This window comes from Neolamprologus brichardi, chromosome 15 (assembly GCF_056152115.1).
Source record: "Neolamprologus brichardi isolate AB-2024 chromosome 15, ASM5615211v1, whole genome shotgun sequence".
In the NCBI taxonomy this organism is placed as follows: domain Eukaryota; kingdom Metazoa; phylum Chordata; class Actinopteri; order Cichliformes; family Cichlidae; genus Neolamprologus; species Neolamprologus brichardi.
The window spans coordinates 21647724-21671671 of NC_142118.1; the positions used below are offsets into that span (position 1 = coordinate 21647724).

At 36.5% G+C, this 23948-nt stretch overlaps 2 protein-coding genes and 1 pseudogene across 3 annotated transcripts; 1 reads left to right on the top strand and 2 right to left on the bottom strand.

Moving 5' to 3' along the window:
• Nucleotides 1-935: 935 nt before the first annotated feature.
• LOC102787659 (cytochrome P450 2K1-like) lies at nt 936-4781 on the bottom strand. The gene is made up of 10 exons (XM_087852354.1): nt 4717-4781; nt 4029-4356; nt 3746-3908; nt 3510-3659; nt 3255-3415; nt 2971-3150; nt 2248-2389; nt 1894-2078; nt 1566-1707; nt 936-1490 (listed from the first exon to the last, which is right to left on the bottom strand). The coding sequence occupies exons 1-10, from the start codon at nt 4764-4766 to the stop codon at nt 1303-1305; spliced, it is 1689 nt and encodes a 562-aa protein (XP_087708480.1). The 5' UTR covers nt 4767-4781; the 3' UTR covers nt 936-1302.
• Nucleotides 4782-9206: 4425 nt separating this feature from the next.
• LOC102787360 (cytochrome P450 2K4-like) lies at nt 9207-13351 on the top strand (annotated as a pseudogene). The gene is made up of 5 exons (XR_015720716.1): nt 9207-9313; nt 9491-12168; nt 12365-12482; nt 12582-12768; nt 13211-13351. The product of XR_015720716.1 is annotated as a cytochrome P450 2K4-like (transcript).
• A 3711-nt stretch (nt 13352-17062) lies between these two features.
• LOC148098490 (uncharacterized) lies at nt 17063-22625 on the bottom strand. The gene is made up of 7 exons (XM_087852699.1): nt 22565-22625; nt 19814-19861; nt 17787-18269; nt 17608-17697; nt 17489-17517; nt 17322-17369; nt 17063-17182 (listed from the first exon to the last, which is right to left on the bottom strand). The coding sequence occupies exons 1-7, from the start codon at nt 22623-22625 to the stop codon at nt 17063-17065; spliced, it is 879 nt and encodes a 292-aa protein (XP_087708825.1).
• Between the last annotated feature and the right edge of the window lie 1323 nt (nt 22626-23948).

Here is a 23948-nt window from a genome sequence, read left to right on the forward strand (position 1 = left end):
AAAGTATCGGTATCGGCGATACTGGCCTGTATTTACATGGTATCGCCGATACCAAAATATGCAGTATCACACACCACTAGTTTCCACACTGTCGACTGCAGCTTCACCTGCCTTGTCTGGTCCTGCCTCGTCTGGGCCTACATCATCCGGTCCACATCCTCCTCGGCTGGCATGGCCAGCTTGTTCACGCCTAGCACACTGTCGTCGGCCACTTTCCAGGCCGTAGGCTGAGGAACATTGACATCATGGTTGGCCTACTGAACGACGTTGCTGCCTTCCACATGTCGTTTCAGTAGTCCTCCTCCGTTCAGCAAGCCTTCGATCGGCTGAAGCAACGTTTCTCATGTGTGCCCATCCTGATTCAAGTCGACCTCAACAAGCCTTTTGTGGTGGTGTTTTGGACTCAGGGGGTGGGGTAGTGCTGTCCCAGCTCTCTGATGGAAAGCTTCATCGCTTTAAAGTTTAACTTTTAACATTTGTGAATTCATCACCTATCATCTTTTTGTTACTTAAATGACTTTCACATATTTTTTTCTAGGTTTTATGGTCTAGCAGTGATCCACTGAAATAGATGAGGTGCTTTTTGAACTCTGGCTTGTTGTAAAACTCCTTGTTCTCAATATTTGCATTTAGGACAAAGGAAACTCAGAAAGAGGTCATTGCCATTTTCTACTGAGTCACTTTACCCTCCACTTTGTCAATATACACAGTCTATGTTTGCTTGTGTAGTTTTGGTGTAATTGTGCTGTAGACGTACTGGGGCGGGAAGATTGTGCATTTGTTTGTTGTTCAGAAATTGTATCATGTAAAAAAATGTCATTGTTCACATAGTGTTGAATAATTTTCATTATCTAGCATTTTTAACTATTCAGACTGTTATACAGTTAGATGGTAAATTAATGGATAAGACTGGGTTATACAAAAAACCTTGAAAATAAAATTTAAAAGTGGTTTATTTAATTTTGTAGATCATGTGAATTGCTTTGAAATAACAAATAATAAAACCCCACAGAAAGGACTAATTTAAAACAAAAACAAGACCTCCTTTAGTACATGAGACTGGGGAGTACATCAACTTTGGAACATAAGCAGCAACACAGCAGTTTTTTTCTTTTTATAGATCATAAAAGTGTTTCAAAACACTTTCTAAACACAAGCGATTATTATTATGCATTAAACTGAGCTGGATTCTTTAACAGGCCAACAGAAGTATATTGCTATGGCACATTACCTTTACTGAGCAGAACAGAAATGTTAGAAATCTTACACCTGGGCCTAAACTTTGTTAAGAACACCTCTTCATCACATACAGGAAACAGCACACAGTTTATGACGTGAAGGGCTGAGTGTAATGCCCATACTTGGAGTGAGATCTAATTCGTCCTCTGAAACTCCAGGAGCAGGGGTGAAACGAAAATGCTGCAAGAGGGTGGCGAAGAAGAGGAAGAGCTCCATCCTGGCCAGACTCTCTCCAAGGCAAATCCTGCGACCTGTAAGAGAATTCATGAATAATTGCTTGCTCTCCTATGAGCAGATTTAACCTTAACAGTGAGGAGCTCACAAACCTGCAGAAAATGGAATGAAAGCATCTCTTTTGACAAACTTTTTCTCTTTGTCCAGGAAGTGAGCAGGATAAAAGCTATGTGGTCTCTCCCACTCGTTGGGATCATGCAGGACTGATGTCAAGAGAGGAAACACTGTGGTTCCCTGCAGAAATGACAATACACAAACTGAAAATGCTTCCTGTATGTTAAATAATAATGGCTTATAGTAATTAGTTATGTTACACAGTCCTTATTATCCTCAACCAGTCCAAGTACCTGATGGACCACAGCTTTGTTGAGTATTTTGTTGAGTTTAGTTTTCCATAGTAGCTGTGTTATTCAGTCTTACCTTCTCGATAAAGTGACCCTGAAAAGTGATGTCTCGGGTGGTTTTGTGAGGAAGTGCAGTGGGGATGATGCTGCTCAGTCTCTGTATCTCATGGATGACGGCGTCAGTGAAGGGCAGATTTTTTCTGTCAGCAACCTGCACCTGTCGATCTCCTATGACCCTCCTCAGCTCCTCCTGGATCTCATCTGGAGTATGAATAAGAACAGTGTACACATTTCATCTCTATGAGGCTGACTAAAACACTTCACCATACTTGAAAACTCCATGAAGATCAGATTTTGTTTCTGTGATGGTCTGTTTTCAGTAAAAACAATAATTGGCATATGCAAGTTGTGGATTACTTAGACTTCTCACCTTGAATTTTTGGATATTTGCCCATAAGCAGAAGTCCCCATCTCAGTGTAGTTGATGTTGTCTCAGTGCCGGCAGCAAACAGATGCATGACTGTTATCAAAAGGTTTTCATTATGGAAGTGACTGTTGGTAATCCCAGATTCCTGCACATAGACATTTAATGGCAAAGTCACTAAAATAAAGTTTAAGGGGCTTCAGTAGTACAAAAGAAAAGTTATCCAACACTGATTTTACATGTATTTCCAATCTCTGTGAAAGCATACCTCTAAAGAATTCACATAGACATAATGTCTTATATACAGTGCCATGAAAAAGTATTTTTCCCCTTTGTTGAATTCCTCTTGATTTTTATGCATAGTTATCACACATAAATGTTTCAGAGCATCAAAAAACTTTAATTTTAGGCAAAGTATTTTGTATTTACCCAGGTAAATATGAATTACAGGTTTTAAATGATGATTTCATTTATGAAGGGGAAAAAAACTATCCAAACCTACCTTGTTCTGTGCAAAAAAGTATTTACCACCTAAACCTAACAACTGGTTGTGTCACCCTTTGCATCTAGAATTGCAATCAACCACTTCTAAATAAGCAGTTCTGATAAAGTCTTTCAATCAATGTGGAGGAATTTTAGGGATTTTTTCACTAGTTGGAACAAAGTTTCACCCTGAGCTTCAGTTAAACATTCATGAACACCAACTTGAAAGATGATAGAGATGCCAACCTCCAGATTTTGTTTGCGGACCAGAAAGGCGTCTACAAAGCCTCTGCACATCTGGGGATTCAGAGTCTCTTTTAAGCAACTGAAGATGGCTCTGTTTTGTTTCTTATTGGCAGAATATATTTTGTGTATTTCATTTCTGTCCGCTGTCCACTTGAAGAGCGATGGAAACATGTTGAAGATCTGTGAATCATCACATTTATATTTGGGATTAAATAACATTGTTGAATTGATACAGTTTATGTACTTTTAAAAATTCTGTAGCTTCAAAAAATAGGAATCAATACCTGCATTGACGGACTTCCACCAAGTCTAGCAATTCTGGATGCCCGATCTACCAGAAGTATAAACTCTGGATCATTATATTCAAATCTGCTGCCATAGACGATGGAGCAGATAATATTAGAGACTGCACAGTTAACTGGTTGGGTTGTATCAAAAGCTTCTCCTGTTACAACAGAAATAAAATAGCACATGAACTTTAGAAAAAATGTCAGTTTATTTACTATTTCCTAAACTCAACACAATGTGATTAGTTTTACCTTGAAATTTCTTAAAAACTTCAATGAGGTATTGACATTCTTCAATTATTTTGTCCTCACATGCTCTCTTGCCCATCCCAAAGTCTCTCAGGTTAGTCAGTGCAAAGCGCCTCATTTCTTTCCATGAATCGCCGTTGGACCACAAAACCCCTGAAATGAAATTTTTACAAAGTAGTTTAACTAACACTAGATTCTGAAAAATACATTTATTGTAGCATAATAGTCACTTTTCATACCATGTCCTTGACTAAGTTCACGCATAATCTCTGGTGGATTTCTGTCTCCAAACACGTCATCATAGTCTACAAGTGCCTCCTTCACTGTCTTGTATCCTGACAGGACCACCACTTTTTTAGTTCCCAGATAGACCGTGAAGACTGATCCATATTTCTTGGATAACTAAGAACAGAAAAAAGTTCATTCTTTGACACAAATCCAAGAAAACAAATGTAGGCAGCTCCCTGCAGAGCTGAATCTTGAAAACCACCTAAAAGAAAAGTAATGCAAAAACAAACTCACCTCCAGTAATGTGTTGTAGGGTTTTTTCAGGTCAAGCTGAAGTAGGTTCCCAAGCAACGGAAGTGGTCTGGGTCCTGGAGGCTCTTTACCATTTTTTTGAGTTCTGAAACTCGAAGAGGAAATTAAATAGATTAGCAGGAGGACTGTGACAGCCCCCAATGAGAACGAAGAACTGAAACACTGGAGAAAAACATCGAATATCCCCATGATTATAAAACAAAATGTCCTCTGATAGTTCTTTGTACACAGTGACTTACTGACCCAGCATTTGGTACTGAAGTTCTTTTTTTTTTCTTTTTGTTTCTTAGCCGACCAATCTAGACATCCACTACAAGGGGGTGGGAAAATGCAGTAGAAAGGTTAATCTATATGACTTAGTAAATCATTACTTTTAGCAAGCTGTTACTTTGCTCTATACTGATATTGATTTTCTACTCAGAAAGACCTGACACAGAATTCCTATTGTTTAACTACAATCAAATAATGAGTGTATTTGAGTTAAAGGATTATGAATAAAAAGTGAAATAGTGACAAAATCCGTTAGATTTCCCTGGTTCTTTTTAAGGCCTTAGTAATCTTCCAGATATTATCCCTTACAGTTATTTGTATTTAATCATAAGAAATAAATGTAATATAGAGCTAAGCTGTTACTGTTTGGAAAACAGATTTATAAAAATGCCGGACTTACCACTGAAGACCTGAATCATGAGTAGCAGCTGTTCTCGTGATGAACACCATTAAGAAGTTTTTTTTTTGTTTTTTTTGCTTCAGCCAAGTTCTCAAGCTTATTTTTCTGTGCAGTTGTACAACTGTGTGGGCAGCTGTGGCTACAACTGTGGTTTGCCTGCATCAGTCTGTGAGAGTGAATGAATTGTAAAGTGCTTTGGGTGCCTTCAAAAGCGCTACATAAATGCAATCCATTTTTATTTATTGATGTATTTATTTAATTTATTTTGGCACTCCATCCATAGTAATGTATTAGACAGAAATCGTATTTCAAATGGCATTTGGTACTTCAAACCATATATTACTGTTTAAACAGAATTTCAAACACTAGAATAAGGTCAGATACAGTCACGGCCGCGTAGCTGGTCTGTTTGTGAAGCGGAACAAAAAACAGACACAGGAGAGTAAACTCAGTATAAGAAAAGGTGAGCCATTTATTTGGCTGACAGTACATGAACACAAAACAAGGCAAAGTGCGCTGGGGTAAAAACTAAACTGAAATCTAAACTGGGAATAAACTCAGATAAACTGTGACAAGAGAACATGAATCTGAAAAGCTGCATGCGGAACTATGATGTGAAAAAAAAAGAAAAAAACACGCCAAAACTAAACACACTGACCATGGAAACACAAGACTTTCAAAATAAAACAGGAAACATGGAGAGATGTAGACATGCTAACAAAAGCTCGATAACATGAAACATGCAGACGAGAACTACATGACAGGCTGGGGAGACACTAATTTGAATATAATTAGGCTAAATTTTAAATCCAGGCAACAGGGTAGGACAATTTTGTATAAATTGCCACTTCTATGACCAAAAAGAGAATTCAAATTGTGAAAAATTTAGGTAGCATTTCAGGTAATGCAGTACTAGTTCATCTCAGTTTAAATAAACTAAACTGTACTTTTAGATGTAAACATGAGGTATTGACATTCTTCTGTCACAAGCTCTCCATCCTGAAGTCTCTCACATTAGTAAATGCAAATAGTCTCATTTCCATTCATGAATCACTTTTAGACCAAAAAAGCCACGAGAAATGATTACGTATAGCCACAGTCACAGTGAAACCCCTGAGGAGAAACGCTCAGAAAGTATTTTGAATAACACAGGACGATGGATCCTTATTTTTGATAGTTTTCTTTTCTTACCACGCCCTTGTCTAAATTCTTTTTCAAAATGCAATGGTTTTATTTCCAAAGACTATTTCATAACCAACAAGTGTGTCCTTCACAGTCTTGAATTCTGCAAAAACCACCACTATTTTGGTTCCTAGATAGACTGTGATAACTGATCCATATTTCTTAAATACCTAAGAACAGCAACATTTGGTCTTCCAATGTCTGTGAAAATATGGACATATGCTGCTGTTCTTAGGAGAGATAAATCATCCATGGGGAGAAATAACAAAACAGAACAAAACAAAAAAATAAAATAAAAACCAGTTTTTTTGTTTCCATATATGATCCATCTTTTGTCTAACTAATAAAAGAAAAAAAAATCTTTTACACACACATCCAAGAAAACTACAGTACTGATGATTTTGGCATACATTTCTATGGCAAATAACTTTTATTGTTTAGTAGAAAAAACAAAGAGGAAAAAAAGATTACACCCAGACGATTCAGTTCTTTGTACAGGCTAGGACAACTTTTGTCAAGAATTTCTCTCCATCACATACAAGAAACAGCACACAGTTTGTGAGGTGAAGGTCCGAAAGTAGCGCCCACACTTGGCGTGAGATCCAATTCATCCTCTGAAACTCCAGGTGCAGGAGTGAAACGAAAATGCTGCAGGAGGGTGCTGAAGAAGAGGAAGAGCTCCATCCTGGCCAGACTCTCTCCAAGACAAGCCCTGCGACCTGTAAGAGACGATTGAAGAATAACTTCAGCTGTCCTGTCAGTAGATGTAACCTAAACAGTGATGGCTGAGCTCACAAACCTGCAGAAAATGGAATGAAGGCATCTCGCTTAACAACCTTTTTCTCTTTGTCCAGGAAGTGAGCAGGATAAAAGCTGTGTGGTCTCTCCCACTTCTCTGGATCATGCAGGACAGATGTCAAGACAGGAAACACTGTGGTTCCCTGCAGAAATTACAATACAGAAATGGAAAATCTTCTATATGGGGAATAATAGCGAGAAGGCAGTAGGCACAAGAAGGACTGGAATGAGAAGAAACAGCACATACGTTTTCCTCCTGGACCTCATCTGGTACATGAAAGACAAAGTGGACACATTTTATCCCTAGGGGACTGAAAACCCTAAGCTATAGTCAAGAAATGGAATTTACATCACATCTTTCCTTTGATTTTTTTATGGTCACTCCTTCCTGTCCATTGGCATTTTCAAATTGAGGATTACTCAGGCACCTCACCCTGTATCTTTGGATATTTGGCTATAAGCAGAAGTGCCCATCTTAGTTTAGTTGATGTTGTTTCAGTGCCGGCAGCAAATCAGAACCATTACTAAGAAGACAGAGTTTGTTGACTCAATACAAACAGCATCTATTGGCCCCATGGCCTTGAAAGAAAATATCCAAAATGTGTTATTTGAACTGAAAGAGACAATTTTTTTTTCTCAGAATTTTTCAAAATTTCTAGAAAAACATTTTTTTTTTTAGACATTGTCAAAGAGCAAGAAACATGTATATAAACCACAGCTAGCACACTAGACTGTGACTTCTGTGGTAGTGAATTCATTGCTTAATGACTGGCAGGTGGGTTGAAGAGAGAGAGAGACAGACTCAAAGACACAACTCCTGATGCTGCAGCTGGTATGGTGCCTCAGGTCCTAGTCTGCACTATACAGCATACTTTCTCTTTTAGTCCACACTTCTATAATTGGCAAATTATGATCTATAATAATACCTAGATACTTTTAAGATGTGAACATCTCAATTTCAGCACCTTGAATTGTTTTATTCTTAGGAAACAACTCTGCCATTTGAGAACAACATAAACTCGGATTTGTCTACATTTAACACCGTAAGTTGAGTTAAATGAGACTGAACAACATCAAAGGCAGATTGCAGAAATTCAAGGGTTTGTGCTACTGTAGGAGATAAAGAATAAATAGTTGTGTCATCTGCAAAAAGATGGAATGCTGCATTTGATAAATTATCAGAAAGGTTATTCATATAGAGGTAAAGAGCAACGGTCCTAATATGGAGCCCTGAGGAACTCCTTTGGGTACTGGGAGAAAAGAGGAAGAAGAAAGTAATTTGACAAAGAAATTAAAGATAAACCAATATTGTTTAGTCTGTTTACTAAAATGGCATGGTTACTGTGTCAAAAAGCTTCAAGCTACCAGTCAAGAAAAAGAGCAGCACAGTATTTTTTTGCAGTTCATTGCATCAATAATATAATTCACCACTTTAATAGCAGCAGTTATTGTGTTGTGTTGTTTTCTGAATCTTGACTAATGTTGGAAAAGAAAAAAAAAAGGATTGTAAAAAAAATATTGTAGTTGTTCACTACTAAACTAAGCCAATTTAGATATGGCGCTATAGTTATTAACACCTGAAGGATCACCTCTTTACAACATATGGTTAACATTAAAGCAGTTTTGAATGAATTAGTGTTAGAGTTAAAAATTTGTCAATGAAAAATTAATCAAGTGATGATTCTTCTGGCCATTTAAAATTTGGACAAGTTGGGCAGTAAATTAGTTGTTTGAGATTGTATGAATCACATATAGTTTTAAAGCTGTCTGATGCAGAAGACAACCACTCCCATTTAAAATAGAGATTTCATTAGAATCTACACTAAAATAGACAATTTATCACTAAATTAAAGCCTCATTATTTGCCAAGGGGGGTCTATAAGAATCTACAATACTAATTAAATGGCCCTTGAAAAGTTGGAGCTTGAGGGCAAGAAATTCAAATTCCTTTCAAACAGACACTGATGATTGAAAAGTACTGTGGAATCTGTTTTTAACATAAATTGCAACACCACCACCTTACTTTGGGCATTCACAACAAAAAAGATTGTTACGCTTTGCTGCAATATCTTCGTCAGTAATTGATTTATTAGCCCAGGTGTCAGATAACAAAAGAATATCAGTATCCAATGCTTTCACCCAATTTTTTAAAATTATTTTTAGGAAGAAGACTTCTAACATTTAAATGAATAATATCTAGCTTTAAAATCAAAGGGAGTACTCAAACATTTGCAATCTGGATCAGGGTTAGGTTGTACATTTCCAGATAAAAGAAGCACAAGAACAATGAAGCATTTTGTCTTCACAGAATTTTGAAGCATTACAGATAGATTTTTTTCTAGCCCCCGAGCTCTTTGGGAGCGGAGAGTACAGGGAAATAAACCAGTCATACAGAACAAATAAATCAATTAAATCAGACTGTGGCAGAGGTGTGGTCTTTGACTTCGCTGCAGGGGAGGGGTGGTGCAGCAGGCTCAAGGGGCAGTGCCAGAGAGGCTGGTGGACAACTGTATGTTATTGTGTAATCACATCTCACCCCTTTTACAGTGAAGCTGGGACCCGGAGTGAGGTACTGATGTCAGCTAGGAAGCTCGGCAGCTGTGGTCGTGACAACAATGTAAGTCAAAAAATGCTCTTGTTGCTAATAAAAATCATTACACACTGTGCTAAGCTGTCTAGACTCGTGACTGGGGTTACACAGATAACATGAGTTTGAAAAGCTTCTAAAAGCTATAAGATCTGATTTTGTGCCCTTTGAGACGACTAAAAGAATATTGCTCATCTTATTCTCCAGACTGTTCTGTAACAGCAATCTGGCGAGGAAAGAGCAGCTAACTGGTCCAGTGGGAACGTGGTGTGGCGGTTAGCTGGATAACTCGAAGCCAGTCAGTTAAGTTGATCAACAGACCTTTATTTGACATTAGCAACATAAGACCATACAAGCCAGGTCTCCACGGCTATACTCCGTCCGTACATACATGTGAGAGGATGGGTAGTCGCTGGCACCAGCCTGTTACAATGGCATGGTCTCTCTCGGAACAGACACACTAGCAGCATATAATGGTTGCCACACTATACTCACACACACTAGGATGACTCTCATGACAACTACAATAGTAGGGCAACTTCCCTAGTGGTGTCGTAACACAATAAGGGTTGTTACAGTTCATGCACCTCAGATGGACAGAGAGCTGCCAATAAAGTCAATAAAACACAGCGCTGCAGAGAATAACGTGCGGATAGACGTGTAGCATGAAGAAAATACCTGTGAAATCTACTCTAGTGCATTTACAAAGCTACTTCACTTGCTACTGTTAAAAATGTACTTAAATGTTTTCAGAGTTTTACAAATTTTTCATTTTATGTCCGGTTTGCCATGAGATGAAACAAGACTCAAATGCAGTAAAATAATTTTCAGTGAAAAATTTTCAACAACAATGATCTGAAAACTACTGGCAGCCACCAATGTTACCCCTCAACCTCTTAGTAGGCACACCTCTGGTATCAATTTTATAATCCTACGTCACCTCATTCTTGAGTTGTTGCATTCAAAAGATTTTAAGAAAACCTCTGACTTTTCTTTTCAACCTTGAAGTCGAGGTCACTGAGATTCAAACTCGTCCACAAATCTTAGGTGCTGAACCTATGATCTAAATTTCAAAATCCTATTGCATTTTGTTCAAAAGTAATTTTTTGACATCTACAAAATTTTCAGAAAACTCATCCATGATTTATTGTACATACAGCTACGGTATTGAGTTCAAAATCTTCTTGAGTTATGGCTTTGATAATTTTTTCAGAAAACTTGACCTCTGAACTTTATGTCGAAGTCACTTTCATTTACACTCACCTGAAATCTTTAGTAGCTACACCTATGGTAGCAACTTGAAGCTCCTATATTGCCTTGTTTTCGAGTAAACACATTCACAAACTTAGGTGTCAATGTCACCTGCCTGAAATGTCACGCTGACATTTGACCCATCTGTCCCTCTTAAAGAACAACTAGTTATTTTTTAAAGACATGCCAGTTTGTGTTTAAAGAACTAACAGATACAAATTAACTAAAAGACAGTGACACATTAATGGACATCTTGGGCTAAACTGATACAATGACAATAAACAACAGTCTAAGATGTAGAACACTAAGTGAGTGTGTCAATCATCCCCTGTTTCCTAATCAGTTAGCACAGACCAAAGTACAGTAATATGAGTTAAGTTTTCTGAACCGTGTCTCATTCCTATTGTGTTCATCATAACCCTTAGTCATCGTGTCTTTCAGTTCAAACTCATCTGTGTTTAAGCCATGGAGATATTACATGTTTTTCTCGAGTCCATTTATTCACTTGCAGCTCTGACAGTCTTTCTACTGTTCTATTTACATTCCTCCAACATTTTTTGCACCCAAAAGGATGGAAAGGAGCCTCCTGGACCCACACCACTTCCTTTAATTGAGAACCTGGTGCAGCTGGACCTGAAGAGAATATATGTGACGTTAGTGAATGTGAGGAGTTTTCTTTCTTGCTAGTTTACAGGGTCAGACTGTAATGTATGATAAGCATGGATGTGTTTTTTTATCAGTAGTTATCCAAGAAATATATATTAACACCTTTTTCTGAATTTTAAAGGTTTTAAATGTCTTGAAGAATCTTAAAGAAGTTCCATCAGTTCGGGACCTCTTTACATTTCTTGGAGAAATTCGTTGCTTTCTGTCCAAGCTCCTCAGATTACAACAATCCAGATAACTAAAAATCTATAAAAACGTGAACAGTTGATGAATGATAGAAATTGCAAGTTGTTTGACTTTTTGTCACTTTCTTTGCAGGAAAAGCATTTGATGTTAACCAATTATTAAGCAACGCAACTGCAAATGTTATCTGCTCCTTGATCTATGGCAACAGATTTGATTACAATGACCCCGAGTTTACATCTTTGGTATATCGTACATGCAGAAACAACAAACTTTTGAGTACCCCATCTGTCCTGGTATAATTGAAAGTTCAAAGATTTTTTTTTTTTTTTGTAAATTTAAACTGATTTGCTATACCATCTTGCTCTTACACAAAAGTAAGGGCTTGTCCTAGTTTACTTGAAATTTCCATATGATTTTGAAAATAAAATCATAACAGTTGTTCCGTTAATTTTGGAACCCTTTAAACTATTTTATACACACTGATTGTAAAAGATAAAAAGGTGCCTTTACAAAGTTTATACCAAGCATATTAATTTTGAACAAGAATCCCATTATATAAAAACTACTTCTTATGAAATGAACAAACATTTGGGTTTTTACAGCTTTATAACATGTTCCCGAGGATTGGCAAATGGTTCTCTTACCCAAATGAATTTAAAAAAGCATTTGCAGCCAATAGGGAACAACAGCTTAAGTTAGTGAGTCATCTGAAAGAAACTCTCAATCCAAAGATGTGCAGAGGATTTGTGGATGTCTTTCTGATTCACCAAGACAATATGGAGGTGAGGAACAAATACTTTATACAAAGCTGATATTGTTTCTTTTTTTAAAGAGCAATGGCAATAATGTGCACATGTTATCCTAAGCCGGTCGTGTTTCTGCCCAACTGGTGAAATAAAATCTGTTTAACACAGCAATGTGAATCAGTTTCATAGTTAAAAGCATCATCTGTTGAATCACCTCTGATTTCATACGCAGAAATCTGGAATTACCACCAGTCATTTCCACAATGAAATCTTTGTTGGTGGTACTGAAACATTATCACGCACAATCACATGGGAACTTTTTCTTATGGCCAAGTATCCAAAGATACAGGGTAAGGACCTGTAAATGTTCAAAGTACTTGCAAACAACAAAAATTTGCGTTACACTGAAGTCAAATTTATTACATCCTTCGAGCCCTTTCATCTTCCAGAGAAGGTCCGGGAGGAGCTAAGCAGTGTAGTGGGAGATCATCAGGTCCAGTTTAAAGACAGGCCAGAGCTGCCTTTCACCAATGCTGTCATCCATGAGACACAGAGGCTACAACAGCTATAGCTGTCCTGGGGCTTCCTCACAGAACTTCACAGGACATTACCTTTAGAGGTCACTTCATTAAGAAGGTAAAATATATCAGAACACAAATGATGTGTTTATTGTATATTACAGCTTAACACATAATCAGAGATTTGATTACTAAAACATCGTCACAGATGTGGAAAAAAACAGAGTGAAGGATTCTTCCTCTGATCAGTTAGTATGTGATTATCCAAATTATTATGAAAATCAATGTTTTATACACTCTTCAGTCTACATCAATCAGTTATTTGCATTTTTAAGTTCTAAAAATGTTTTCATCCAAAACTCGTTTGTCCCAGATGCAATTTTACTTTTAAGTCGCATGTAAAAACAATATATGAGTTTTGTGTAATATCCTGTGAATATATCTTGGTCATGGTTGGTCTTGGTCATCATGGTTTTTTCTGCAGGTTTGTAATCAACTTCTTGTCGAGACCCAGTCTACTCACAGATATAATCTAGCATATTTTTTGTTTTCTATTTCAGGTCGCAGGGTTTGTCCCGGAGCAAGGCTGGCCAGGATGGAACTCTTCATCTTCTTCACCTTCCTTCTGCAGCGCTTCCGAATTACTCGGCCACCTGGGGTTTCAGACAATGAACTGCGTCTATCAGCATCTGATAGCCTGATCCATAACCCTTCAAATGTTAAACTGTGTGCTGTCCCCTTGTGAGACACAGTGGGCTGATGTAATTAATTCTAAAGAAGAAATCCTTTATATAAAACAAGCTGCTAATGAAATAGGTAGAAGGGGTGGTGTTTCCTTGATTCCAAGCAAAATCAGTTTGAGACTCCGAAAGAAACCTGCAGCACCACGAGGAGCTTTGTAAGGATATTCTTAATCCCCAGTGTTGTATTCATTTAATCAGGGTAATTCAGACATGCATCTGACTAGTGCATTCAGCATACCCACAATCTACAGATGATTCAGAAGATAGAAACCAACTTTTGATTATAAATACAATACTATGCATTTAGGCTTAACCCAAGTGTAGACAGTCAACTGACACACCAACATCTTCGGTTACACTGAAACAATCCATTCTAATTTTTGTCAGAGTCACACCTTTCCTTGACATTTTCCACTGAGGTTCAGAAAAAGTGTTTATGAAAAGATATGATGGGATTTTCGCTACTAATGCAAACTAAACTGATCTCTTTCACAGTTTATTTCATTCATCTCATTCAAATTCTGTCCTTTGCGTTGATGCAGTATAAACATTAATTCACACTTCACACAGAATTTTCCTATTTTCTCTTCCTTTCTCATTGTGGATGGTGATTGTGTATTTCTCCTGGCTCTCCTTTTTTCTCTACGTTTTCCCTTCATGGCACATAGCGGCCACTCCCTGAGCCTGGTTCTGCTGAAGATTACTTCTTGTTAAAATAACTTTTTTTTCTCCCTACCTCTGCCAAGTGCTGCCTATAGTTCATTATTTGATTGCTGGGGTTTTACTTCATATGTGTATGCTTTACTATGTGTCAGCATTAGGGCTGCCACGATTAGTCGACTAGTCATGATTACGTCGACTATTAAAATCGTCGACGACTGATTTAATAGTCGACACGTCGTTTGAGGCTTTGTAAGATCCCAAAAGATGCAGGAATAAGTAGTAGGATTTAAGAGTGTAAAAACGGACTGAAACAGAAGATGGCAGCACTACATGTACAAGGATGCCAGCTGCCGTTAAACCCCGAAGAAGAAGCTGTGTCCCAGAATTCATAGCGCCCTGCTCATTTGTCAACAATGGCGGCAGCTAGTTAGTTTTAATATTACTCTTATTACTCTTTCTGGGTCACAAAATAAACGTTTAACATATTTTCAGGCGAGAATGTATCTGTGTAAACCTCAAATACTTGCTCAGTTTATCAAGACACTACATATTTTCAAAAGCGCTCCGACGTTTTTGGAGACGTCTGTTACCCACCAGCTCGATAGCTAGCCGGGGGCAAGGCTCACTAGAGCCCGTGAGAACACCGGACTCCCGGCAAATCTTTTTCAAACCCACCGCCGTCTTTTGCTACTTAGGTTAAACATATATAAGTCACTTAGATAACTTAAAAATGATATTGTTTGGCTTTTTTTTTTAGTATTTTATTTGTTCCTGAGTAAATCGGTTTGGTTGATATTAAAGTTATATTTTTTACTCAGCTGAATAAACGTCAAGCAGACAACTGATTATCAGAAGTGTGAGATGCTCGAGAATATACTCCTGTGTCCTGTTAGTTAGTAAGTTTATTAAACTTCACTGAAACAATCTGCAAATTTCATTAAAATTTAATAAACTACCATCTTGTCTTTATTTTTAGTTAGCACATACCTTAAACACTTAAAGCTGTAAGCTAATTATAGTTATATAAGAGCAGATGCTGCTGGTGCAATAAGCTGTAGTTGTACGTCCAATGGATGCATGATCTGATTAGTCGACCAATTCGCAAAAATAATCGGTGACTAGTCAACTATCAAAATAATCGTTTGTGGCAGCCCTAGTCAGCATAGATTTACACTTCTGCAAATCTAAACTGTGTTATATCCAAACTTTGTTACATAATATATAAAAGGAGTTGGCAACATATAAATGCAGCTGTGTGAAACTGAATTGAGTATTGAATTGTTAACATTGTTCACCCAGAACAACGTGTGTTCTATCTTGATTTTGTGATTACAGTTTGGTTCTGAACTTATTTTGCGTATTGCAGTGATTATTATTTCAGCATCAGATCAGTCAGATCTATACGGTCTCTTTATAAAATTTATTGACTAAATCTAGCGGAGCATATACTGTTAAAGATTTTATAATGAAATATATCTGCTTGTTATTCCCTCTTCCACATTATTACAAAAAATATGACATTTATTCTCTGTAGACACAGGAAGAAGCCTCCAGCAGAACCAGGCTATGCTGTAACTGGTTGGGCTCATGAGAAGAAGATAGGACAAAAGACATGTTGTGGAAGAAAGCAGAGATTAATAATAACCAATGATTAAATACAGAGAGGTGTATCAACACATAATGAGTGGAAAAGGTGACTGAAGAAGAAATATTCATTGCATTACGGGAATCCCCCAGCAGCCTACACTTATTCCAACATAACAAAGGGAGGATTCAGGGTCACCTGATCCAGCCCTAACTACATGCTTTGTCAAAAAGGAAAGTTTTAAGCCTAATCTTAAAAGCAGAGATAGTTTTTGCCTCCAAAATCAAATTGAAAGCTAGTTCCACGGAAGAGGAGCCTGAAGGATGAAGGCTTTGCCACCCATTCTAATTTTAAATACTCTAAGACCCACAAGAAGCCTGCAGTTTTAGAGTGAAGCGGTCTACTGGGTTCTAAGATTCTATGAGGTATTTAGATTGGGCCTGATTATTCAAGACCTTGTATGTGAAAATCATTGATTTCAATATCTGTGTTTATTTGAAGAAAAAAAAAACCCTGATCATTAAAATGCTTTATTAAACTCAGAAAGAACATCATAACCAAAAACACAGTTTATGTTTTTGTTTTAACAAATAAAAATAAACAAATCATCCACAAAACATTATTGATTAATATTGAGAGATTATGACTTCATGTACAAAAGTCACAGCATAAACCTGTGACAAAGTGAGATTAAATGGCAACTATGTGAATTAATCTTAAAAATAAAAAGATGCACCTGAAAGCATTCGCATATTGATTGTATATAACTGCATACTACTACTATTAAAAAATACAATATACTGCAATACCTCAAAGAAATTTTACAAATGTATACTTCATTAAGATTATGTTCGTCATAACTCTTGATGTCACAGTATTACAGCTACTACTATTACTGTATTTAATCTATTCGTAAATCTGAAAAATATAAAATAAATTAAAAAAACATTTTGGTTGATGTTTAAAAAAAGAATTAACCACATTTTAATGGAAATGAAAATGTACTTTTAGATTGTTAATTAGATAAAACTAGACAATAAAGAAATTATGAAGGTTATATAATAAATTTCAGGCATGATATTGACTATTACTAAATATTAAATAATATATACTTCTGAAAATTGAATCTTACTATGTAATACTACTAATACTTGTAACTATAACAAATAATTATGAATGCTTAAATATGAAAAAGGTCAGTGCAAATGTTAAGATGTGAATATGAAAAGCTAAAGACTGATTATCAAACGATATGTATGTATGGTATTTATGTAATGTAAGATAGGAAAAAAACACTGAAAAAACAGGGGTCAAAATATCTGGAATATATAACTGTTGTGTAAAAAACATAGCAGATATGCAGAAAATCTCGCTTAATGTAAATTTCATTTACTAGTTTTTTTCATTTGAATTCTGGACCATTAGATTCTTTTCATGGTGGCGTAGATGCTGCTGCTATCACTGGAAGCTGCAGAAGAGGCGTAGGAAACTCTGACTCTCCTGTTGGTAGCCACATCACCTTCCTGACGTTTACTGTGAACCTGTGAGATAAGAGTAAGAAATGTAACAAATAAACACACTTACAGAAAGAAATACATGTGCTCTGTCACCCAAGTAAAAAAATACTTGTACTCATAAAATATAAAACAAGTATGAATTTGCACTGGTGCATAATCTCACCCTTTCTTGGCTGGTTCCTGGTACATGGCAGTTGTCTGTTCTCATTTCCTGGACAAACAAAGTTTAGTTTGAGTTTATTACTGAAAATGATGGATAGAGAAAATAAAAGAATTCACAAAAGTTGTCATTATTCTTTAAAACCCTAATTATTTAATTTGAAAACTCACAATGTTGCCACTTGTCTGTGATTTTTTCACTAAAAACATAGAAAAGGACACATTTCAGTTCAATACTGACTGACTTGTGAAAAAATTTTGTTTATAAATTGTAAATATACCATTCTTACGTTTACTTATTTTCCATATGACGATTGCCATCATTATAAAGAGTACTGCAAACCCACCGGCTACAACGATCAGCATGATGTTGGACTGAACTGTAAAGTTCATAATTGAAACAATGAAACATGACATTATTATGAACCAGAGCTCAGTATGTTGACAGGATTTGAAAAACTGTACTGACCTGCATTTGGGGATTCTTGAGCTGCTCGAGCAGATTTAATTGTAGTTGTTGCTGTAGTTGATTCTGTCGTGTTTCTTGTTGTGTGTGATTTTGTTGAGGTTATTGTTGTAGTTGAATTAAATGTGGTTGTTTTCGTAGGTGATTTAATTGTGGTCACTGTTGTATTTGATGTAGTTGTTGTTCTTGTCCCCAGGGATATAGCTTTGGTTCTTATTACAATCGATGTAGTTGTATTTTTTGTCGTCGGGGATTCAACAACTGTGGTTGTTGTTGTAACTGATTTAGTAAAGGTTGTTCTCATGGGTGATTTAGTTTTGGTTGTTGTTATAGTTGTTTTACTGTTGATGACTGTTGTTGAGGGTGATGTTGTTACAACTGCTGTTGTCCTTGTAGTAGTTGTTGCGCTTGATATAGATCCTTCTGATTTGGGTTTTGCTGTAGTTGTTGATGATGCTGTTGTTCTTGTGCTTGCTGAGTCGTTTGCTAAAAGATGTCAAGAATACAAGAAAAATAAAATATCTGATATTTAGTTTTACAATCTAGGAATATGCAGATATAATTAAACCAGACAAAACTGTTTTTTTTTTTGTGTGTGTGTGTACTCACACATATATCTCTGCACCATAACTTTATACATATTTATGTATAAATATATTTGATACATACATATTTATGTATGGGTCAACTGTTCACATTTTGCTCACAAAAGTGAGCAGAAGTTTAGATTCAAATTTGGAAATGTTCATGCTTGAAAAAAAAGACATTGCATGCATAACGATAAACACATACAGTATCATAGGTCAAGCATCAGGGTCCAAAACTGAAAATTTAAACAAATATTCTTCAATCTCATTTTCTGTCTCCTGTTTTTAGGCTCTTAATTTAAAAAAAAAAAAAAGTCTATTCTTGTGAGTAATAACAACATAATTGTATCAGTGTGGTTTAGACATTTGCATAAAAAGGGAAAGATCTTTGGTTGTAGATCAGAGGGGGTTGCATCAGGATGGAATCTGGTATTAAAATCTGCCAAATCAAATATGTTAAAACTACCAGCTGTGGTGACCCCTGTAGTGACACAAGGAGTGTCAAAAGTAACCTTTATCAGTGGCTTTACACTTAACTTCCTCACTCTAATCATAATTACTGTAATGTTTGAAGGTTCACCCATCACTATAGAAACACTAACTGTTAGAAACAGACAGGAGAACCCCAGAGTCTGAAACTTGTTTTCCTGATAAAAACTCCCTGCAGCGGTAATCACTGTCATCCAGTGATTTGATCCAGTGACAGTGTCGCTGATGTATTACTTACTCAACCAACAAAGGTCCAGGTTTTACTGTTACATCTAGCATTAAAGTCTGCTGCATTTTGACAGTGCAAGTGATATTTATAGGAAATGGGAAATGCAAAAGGCAGACATCAAGGACCCCCTGCCAAATGCAAAATTGATAAAGGTATTTAAACTCTTTACACAAAACTACTATTCTTATTTTTTCTCTAAAATATGTGATTTAGCTGTTTTGATTTGGGGGGGGGGGGGTTTGTTTTTTGTTTTGTTTTTTCAAAATGACCTATCCGCCAATACGTATTCCCAGCTAAATGTCCTCCAAGACATTTTGCACACTTTTTAAAACATTTTTTAGTTAGTTCACTTCAATGTTTTTTACATTTAGTTTCAGTTTTTTAATTTTCAATTTAGTGAACTATATAAACTTATTTAAACTTAACTATATAAACTTTAAAGTTTTCTTGTCAGCTATGCACAAATAGATTTATTGTATATTTTCACTGTTGTGTCTTGAGAAACCTTGTAGTTGGAAGACTGGTATACTTTTAAATGTTTTTTCTTCTTTTATGGTTTCATAATTTGCTCACCTGTGTTTGTGACTGACACACGCATACACACACACACACACACACACACTTTATCACCCTCAATTTCAAGGCCCCTCCTACAGCTCTGAATTTCTGCTCATAGATAAGCAATAGTAATGCTGCACTACTTGCACAAAACAAAGGCACTTCACCTTCATGTCTCACGTTGTTGGTGGAATTGGATGGTGGGATTCCTGCTGCTGATAAAAAACAAAGAAAAACAAAGTTCATTCTGGGTACTTTAATTAAAATGATTATTTAATAAGTTTGAAGAAGACAGAAGAAGAAAGTTATCATGACAAAAACATACAGCATTATAGGTAACGCATAATTTAAAACAATGAATTAGATTCTCCTCTGAGTTTTTGTTTCCTGTTTATGAAGCTATTAGAATCTATAAATCTTTATATGTTTGTGTGTAAATCACACATAATTAAATAAAGGTTGGATTTACACATTTGCTTAATAAGTGAAAGATTGGTGGTTCAAGATCATCTGGCTTTAAATCTGCCAAATCAAATACGAATTGTCTCCTGCGGTGACCTTTTGTGAATACGAGAGAAGCCAAAAGTAGCCTTTATCAGTCACTTTAGAGTTAATGACCTTCCTCTAATTGTAATTATTGTAATGTTTGAAACAGTTCAAAGCAAAAATATTATGATAGAAATACTCACTGTTAAAAACAGACAGAAAAACCATATAGGCTGAAACTTGTTTTCCTGATATGAACTGTCTGCAGTTGTAACGACCGTCATCCAGTGATGTGACGTTCTTTATAACCAGAGAACAGTTTTCTGTGACACTCAGTCTGCCTGACTTGGATCTGGCGTCACTGTGAATCTTCCCATGTTCAAACAGTGGCACTGTTATGAAACTTCGGGAAGCACCAAATAGCCAGGTAGTACTGTTACAGCTTTTATTAAAGTCTTCTCTGTTTTGACAAGCCAACGTGATTTCATTTCCAATCCTAACAGACAGGTAGGAGTGAGTTCCTGCTGCTGAGGAAAAGAGAAAAGCAAAGCAAAATAAACAAATAAAAAACATACAAACATAAAACTCTTGTCTTCATTCTTCATTAGATTAGAAGTTCTGGCATACAAAACCTGGCATTCGATTCCTGTCTCACATCACTACCTGTAAAAGTTTCTGTACTTTTACTCTGGAGACCAACAATGTCAAACTCATTTGAAATGGTTGACCACATACAGCCCATTTTGATCTTAAGTGGACCAGACCAGTGAAATTACAGTGGTCCCTCACTTCACCTTTTGCGGCCTCATTATTTCGCGGATTTTTTTGGTGCAATTTTGCATGCTTTTTTTTTTTTTTTTTACATCGCATTGTGTTCTGCGTCCTGATCGGCTGTAGACCATTATCTGTAGACCATCCTCCATGCCATGTCTCCTGTCCAGCACAGAATGCATTCAGCTTGTCAAATTTACATAAATCTTCGATCGCTGGCAGTGAGACTCTGAAGTGCTGTACTGTATGTTTGTAAGTTTCCTCCCCAACAAACACAACAATGTCGACAAAATGTTTTGCACTGTCAAAGACACCTGCGGTAGCACCCAAAAGGCAGAGGAAGATGCTAACCATCACACAATAAGTTGGACTTCTGGACATGCTAAAGGAAGCTAAAAGTTACCGTATTTTTCAGACCATAAGACACACCGGGTTATAAGGCGTGACATAAGCAGTGACATAAGTCAAACTTTACTCAACTCGTTCTTCTTGCTTCGTCTACTTCTGTACCATTGATTCATTAATGTTGAATTCTCTTGCAGCTGCTCTATTCCCATGTACTGGACCTGAAACCAGGGTTTGATCTTTGGTTTCATTCTATAATACTGGACTTATTTTTCTACGAAGGTTTGAACTTTGAGAGTGTTTAAACAAGAGAGAAACGTGAAAATGTTCATGCCTGTCTGAGAAAAGTGTATGAAGTGTGTAGTGAGGGGTTTTACAGCCTTAAAACATCTATAATAACTGTAAAAGTTAAAGTTGGCTACTTCGCGGATTTCCCCTATCGCGGGTTATTTTTAGAACATAACTCCCGCGATAAACAAGGGACCACTGTAGCCTTTGTGTAAGTGTAAAGAAGTTTAACTACACATTTAAACACTGATATATATTTAATATATATAACAATACATCTGTTTTTCCACATGATAAAGTAATGCTGCTATTGTAAATGAAAGAGGGCTGTCAGCATGACTCTTTGAGCTTAAGGTTTAAGAAATAATATAAAATTAAAGGAAAAAGTTCTGTTAGCTCATCGTCAGACTTCACAGAAATTTCTATAGTAGATTGTGAAAAATGGAAACTTTCTGTCATTTCATTGTTCAACTATGTCTTATTTATTCAGTGTAGTATGAATGGCAATGGGGAAAGGTCTTTATCGGTATGAAAAGACGCAGAACTAATACAGTTAAAAGTCCAAAAGGCCTTCTGTATGCCTTCCTTTACATTTTCCAAAGCCATCCAGTGGGACCGATTGGAGTCTGTGGTGGGTCAGTTCTTATGTTTGACACCCCTGCTGTAGACTTAGCTTTAAATTTCCTTATCGTGATGCTGTCTTATTATTGTAACGTTTCAGACCATTCAACGTGCAAACAGTTTCGAAGGCCATACCCGCTGTTAATACAGACAGATGCATAACTGCTTCTTCTGATCTGAATTGACTGAGGCGCAAAGACCAAAACACTCAGCTGTGAGATTCTTTTTGACTAAAAAACAGTCTGTCTGATTAATTCTGTTAAAGATCTGTTTTTTGTAAAAAAATGGCATCACTAGGATAATGGTACATAGAAATCTTGTCACTACTGCAAAATTTGAACTAAAAAAGCTAAAAACTAAAAAACAGACTCATATTTTTTTTAAAGATATGTTAAATGTTTCCTTACCTGCTAATGGCAGCATTAGTATCACAAACACATAAATGTTAGCCAGTTTTAACCCAGCCATTGTGCTTTATTCTGTCTTTTCTTGTCTGCCGTTCTCTCACTCTTGACTCTGAAATGGCACGTACTCAAGTGTCATAGATATAAATGTAGACATAAGTATGTTCCACCAAAGCATGACTTCACTGGGGTTTTTTGTGTGTGGGTGGATCATATTAGACCATTAGGCATATGTAAAGAGAAAAAAAAGGTCATTGAGGTCAATGAGGTCATTATTACTATAAACACTCCAGCTATTTTTGTCTTCTGGTCATGATTATTATTAATTATTATTTGTATAATTTTCTTATTTCCAGACCCTAAAAATGGATGTATGATATTAGAAATTGTTTGGTTATTCTTTGTGCAGCAGAAACATACACAGTTAAATGATAGCCTCGTGCATTTTATCCTAAAGCCCACTACTCCACGTACATTATATAATGCAGTGTGAAATGTGCTTTTAAATAAAACTTATATTATTTATTCTGTGTTTATTAGACAGCAGAATTCATGTTAACAGTAGACATAAACAGGTGGAAATTGAACAGTTGAGCCCATCTTTATGTCCAGGTTGTAAACATTTTATTTGTTTAGCAGCTGGGAAAGAACAATTTTTAGCCATATGACACCAGTTATCCTCAAATAATTTTTGCGTGGGAGGTCTTTCGTTATGAATTTGGTCAAAACAACAGCAGCGCTCTGGAGGTGTTACCCACAAATGGACAAAATAATCATGAGGTGTGAACACACTGATGTTAGTTTTAACTTGCGTGAGAAACTCAAACACAATCCCCCTCTTTGGAAACTTGGAATAGTATGTTTTGTTTTGTTTTAAATAGCATAACAGTAAACAGCTGCGTCAAGACAATAATTAGAAATGACTATTTCTAATTATTGAAAGCTGATATTATCAGTTCCAAGAGTAAGTTTGGGTGTGTTTTTGTGTGCACTAGTTAGATTAACTAAGGTCGATTCAGAGGATGGTGAGAATGTAGGTAGAAGAGCAGCAGGCCTGTGGTTTTAGTCTCTAACAAAGACCACATGACTCATTCATGGACATTTGAGGCCAGTTGGTCAGTATAATACACCTTCCTATAATTCACAGCATCTGTGATGTGTGTTTGTTTCTTTGTCCACTAACTCTGGTGCACAACTGGGAGCTGAGAGACAAACTTTGCAGGTACACCAAGGCCTCTTAGTGTCCCTGTCTAAATTATACACTGTGATGCCATCATGTTGTCCACAGACTACCTCGCAACACGCTAAATAAAGCTATTTTTAGCATTTACTGTACCCACATATACTATGCCTATATGTTTTTCACACTAATGGATTTTACTGATGT

Coding starts and splice junctions, on each gene's coding strand:
- LOC102787659 (XM_087852354.1), bottom strand. CDS start 4,766: ATGGTGTTCATCACGAGAACAGCTGCTACTCATGATTCAGGTCTTCAG. Junction 3,660..3,745: donor TGAACTTAGTCAAGGACATG/GTATGAAAAGTG, acceptor ATTTCATTTCAG/GGGTTTTGTGGTCCAACGGC. Junction 2,079..2,247: donor CAAATATCCAAAAATTCAAG/GTGAGAAGTCTA, acceptor TTCATACTCCAG/ATGAGATCCAGGAGGAGCTG.
- LOC148098490 (XM_087852699.1), bottom strand. CDS start 22,625: ATGGCTGGGTTAAAACTGGCTAACATTTATGTGTTTGTGATACTAATG. Junction 17,698..17,786: donor TCAAGAATCCCCAAATGCAG/GTCAGTACAGTT, acceptor TGAACTTTACAG/TTCAGTCCAACATCATGCTG. Junction 17,518..17,607: donor CATATGGAAAATAAGTAAAC/GTAAGAATGGTA, acceptor CTATGTTTTTAG/TGAAAAAATCACAGACAAGT.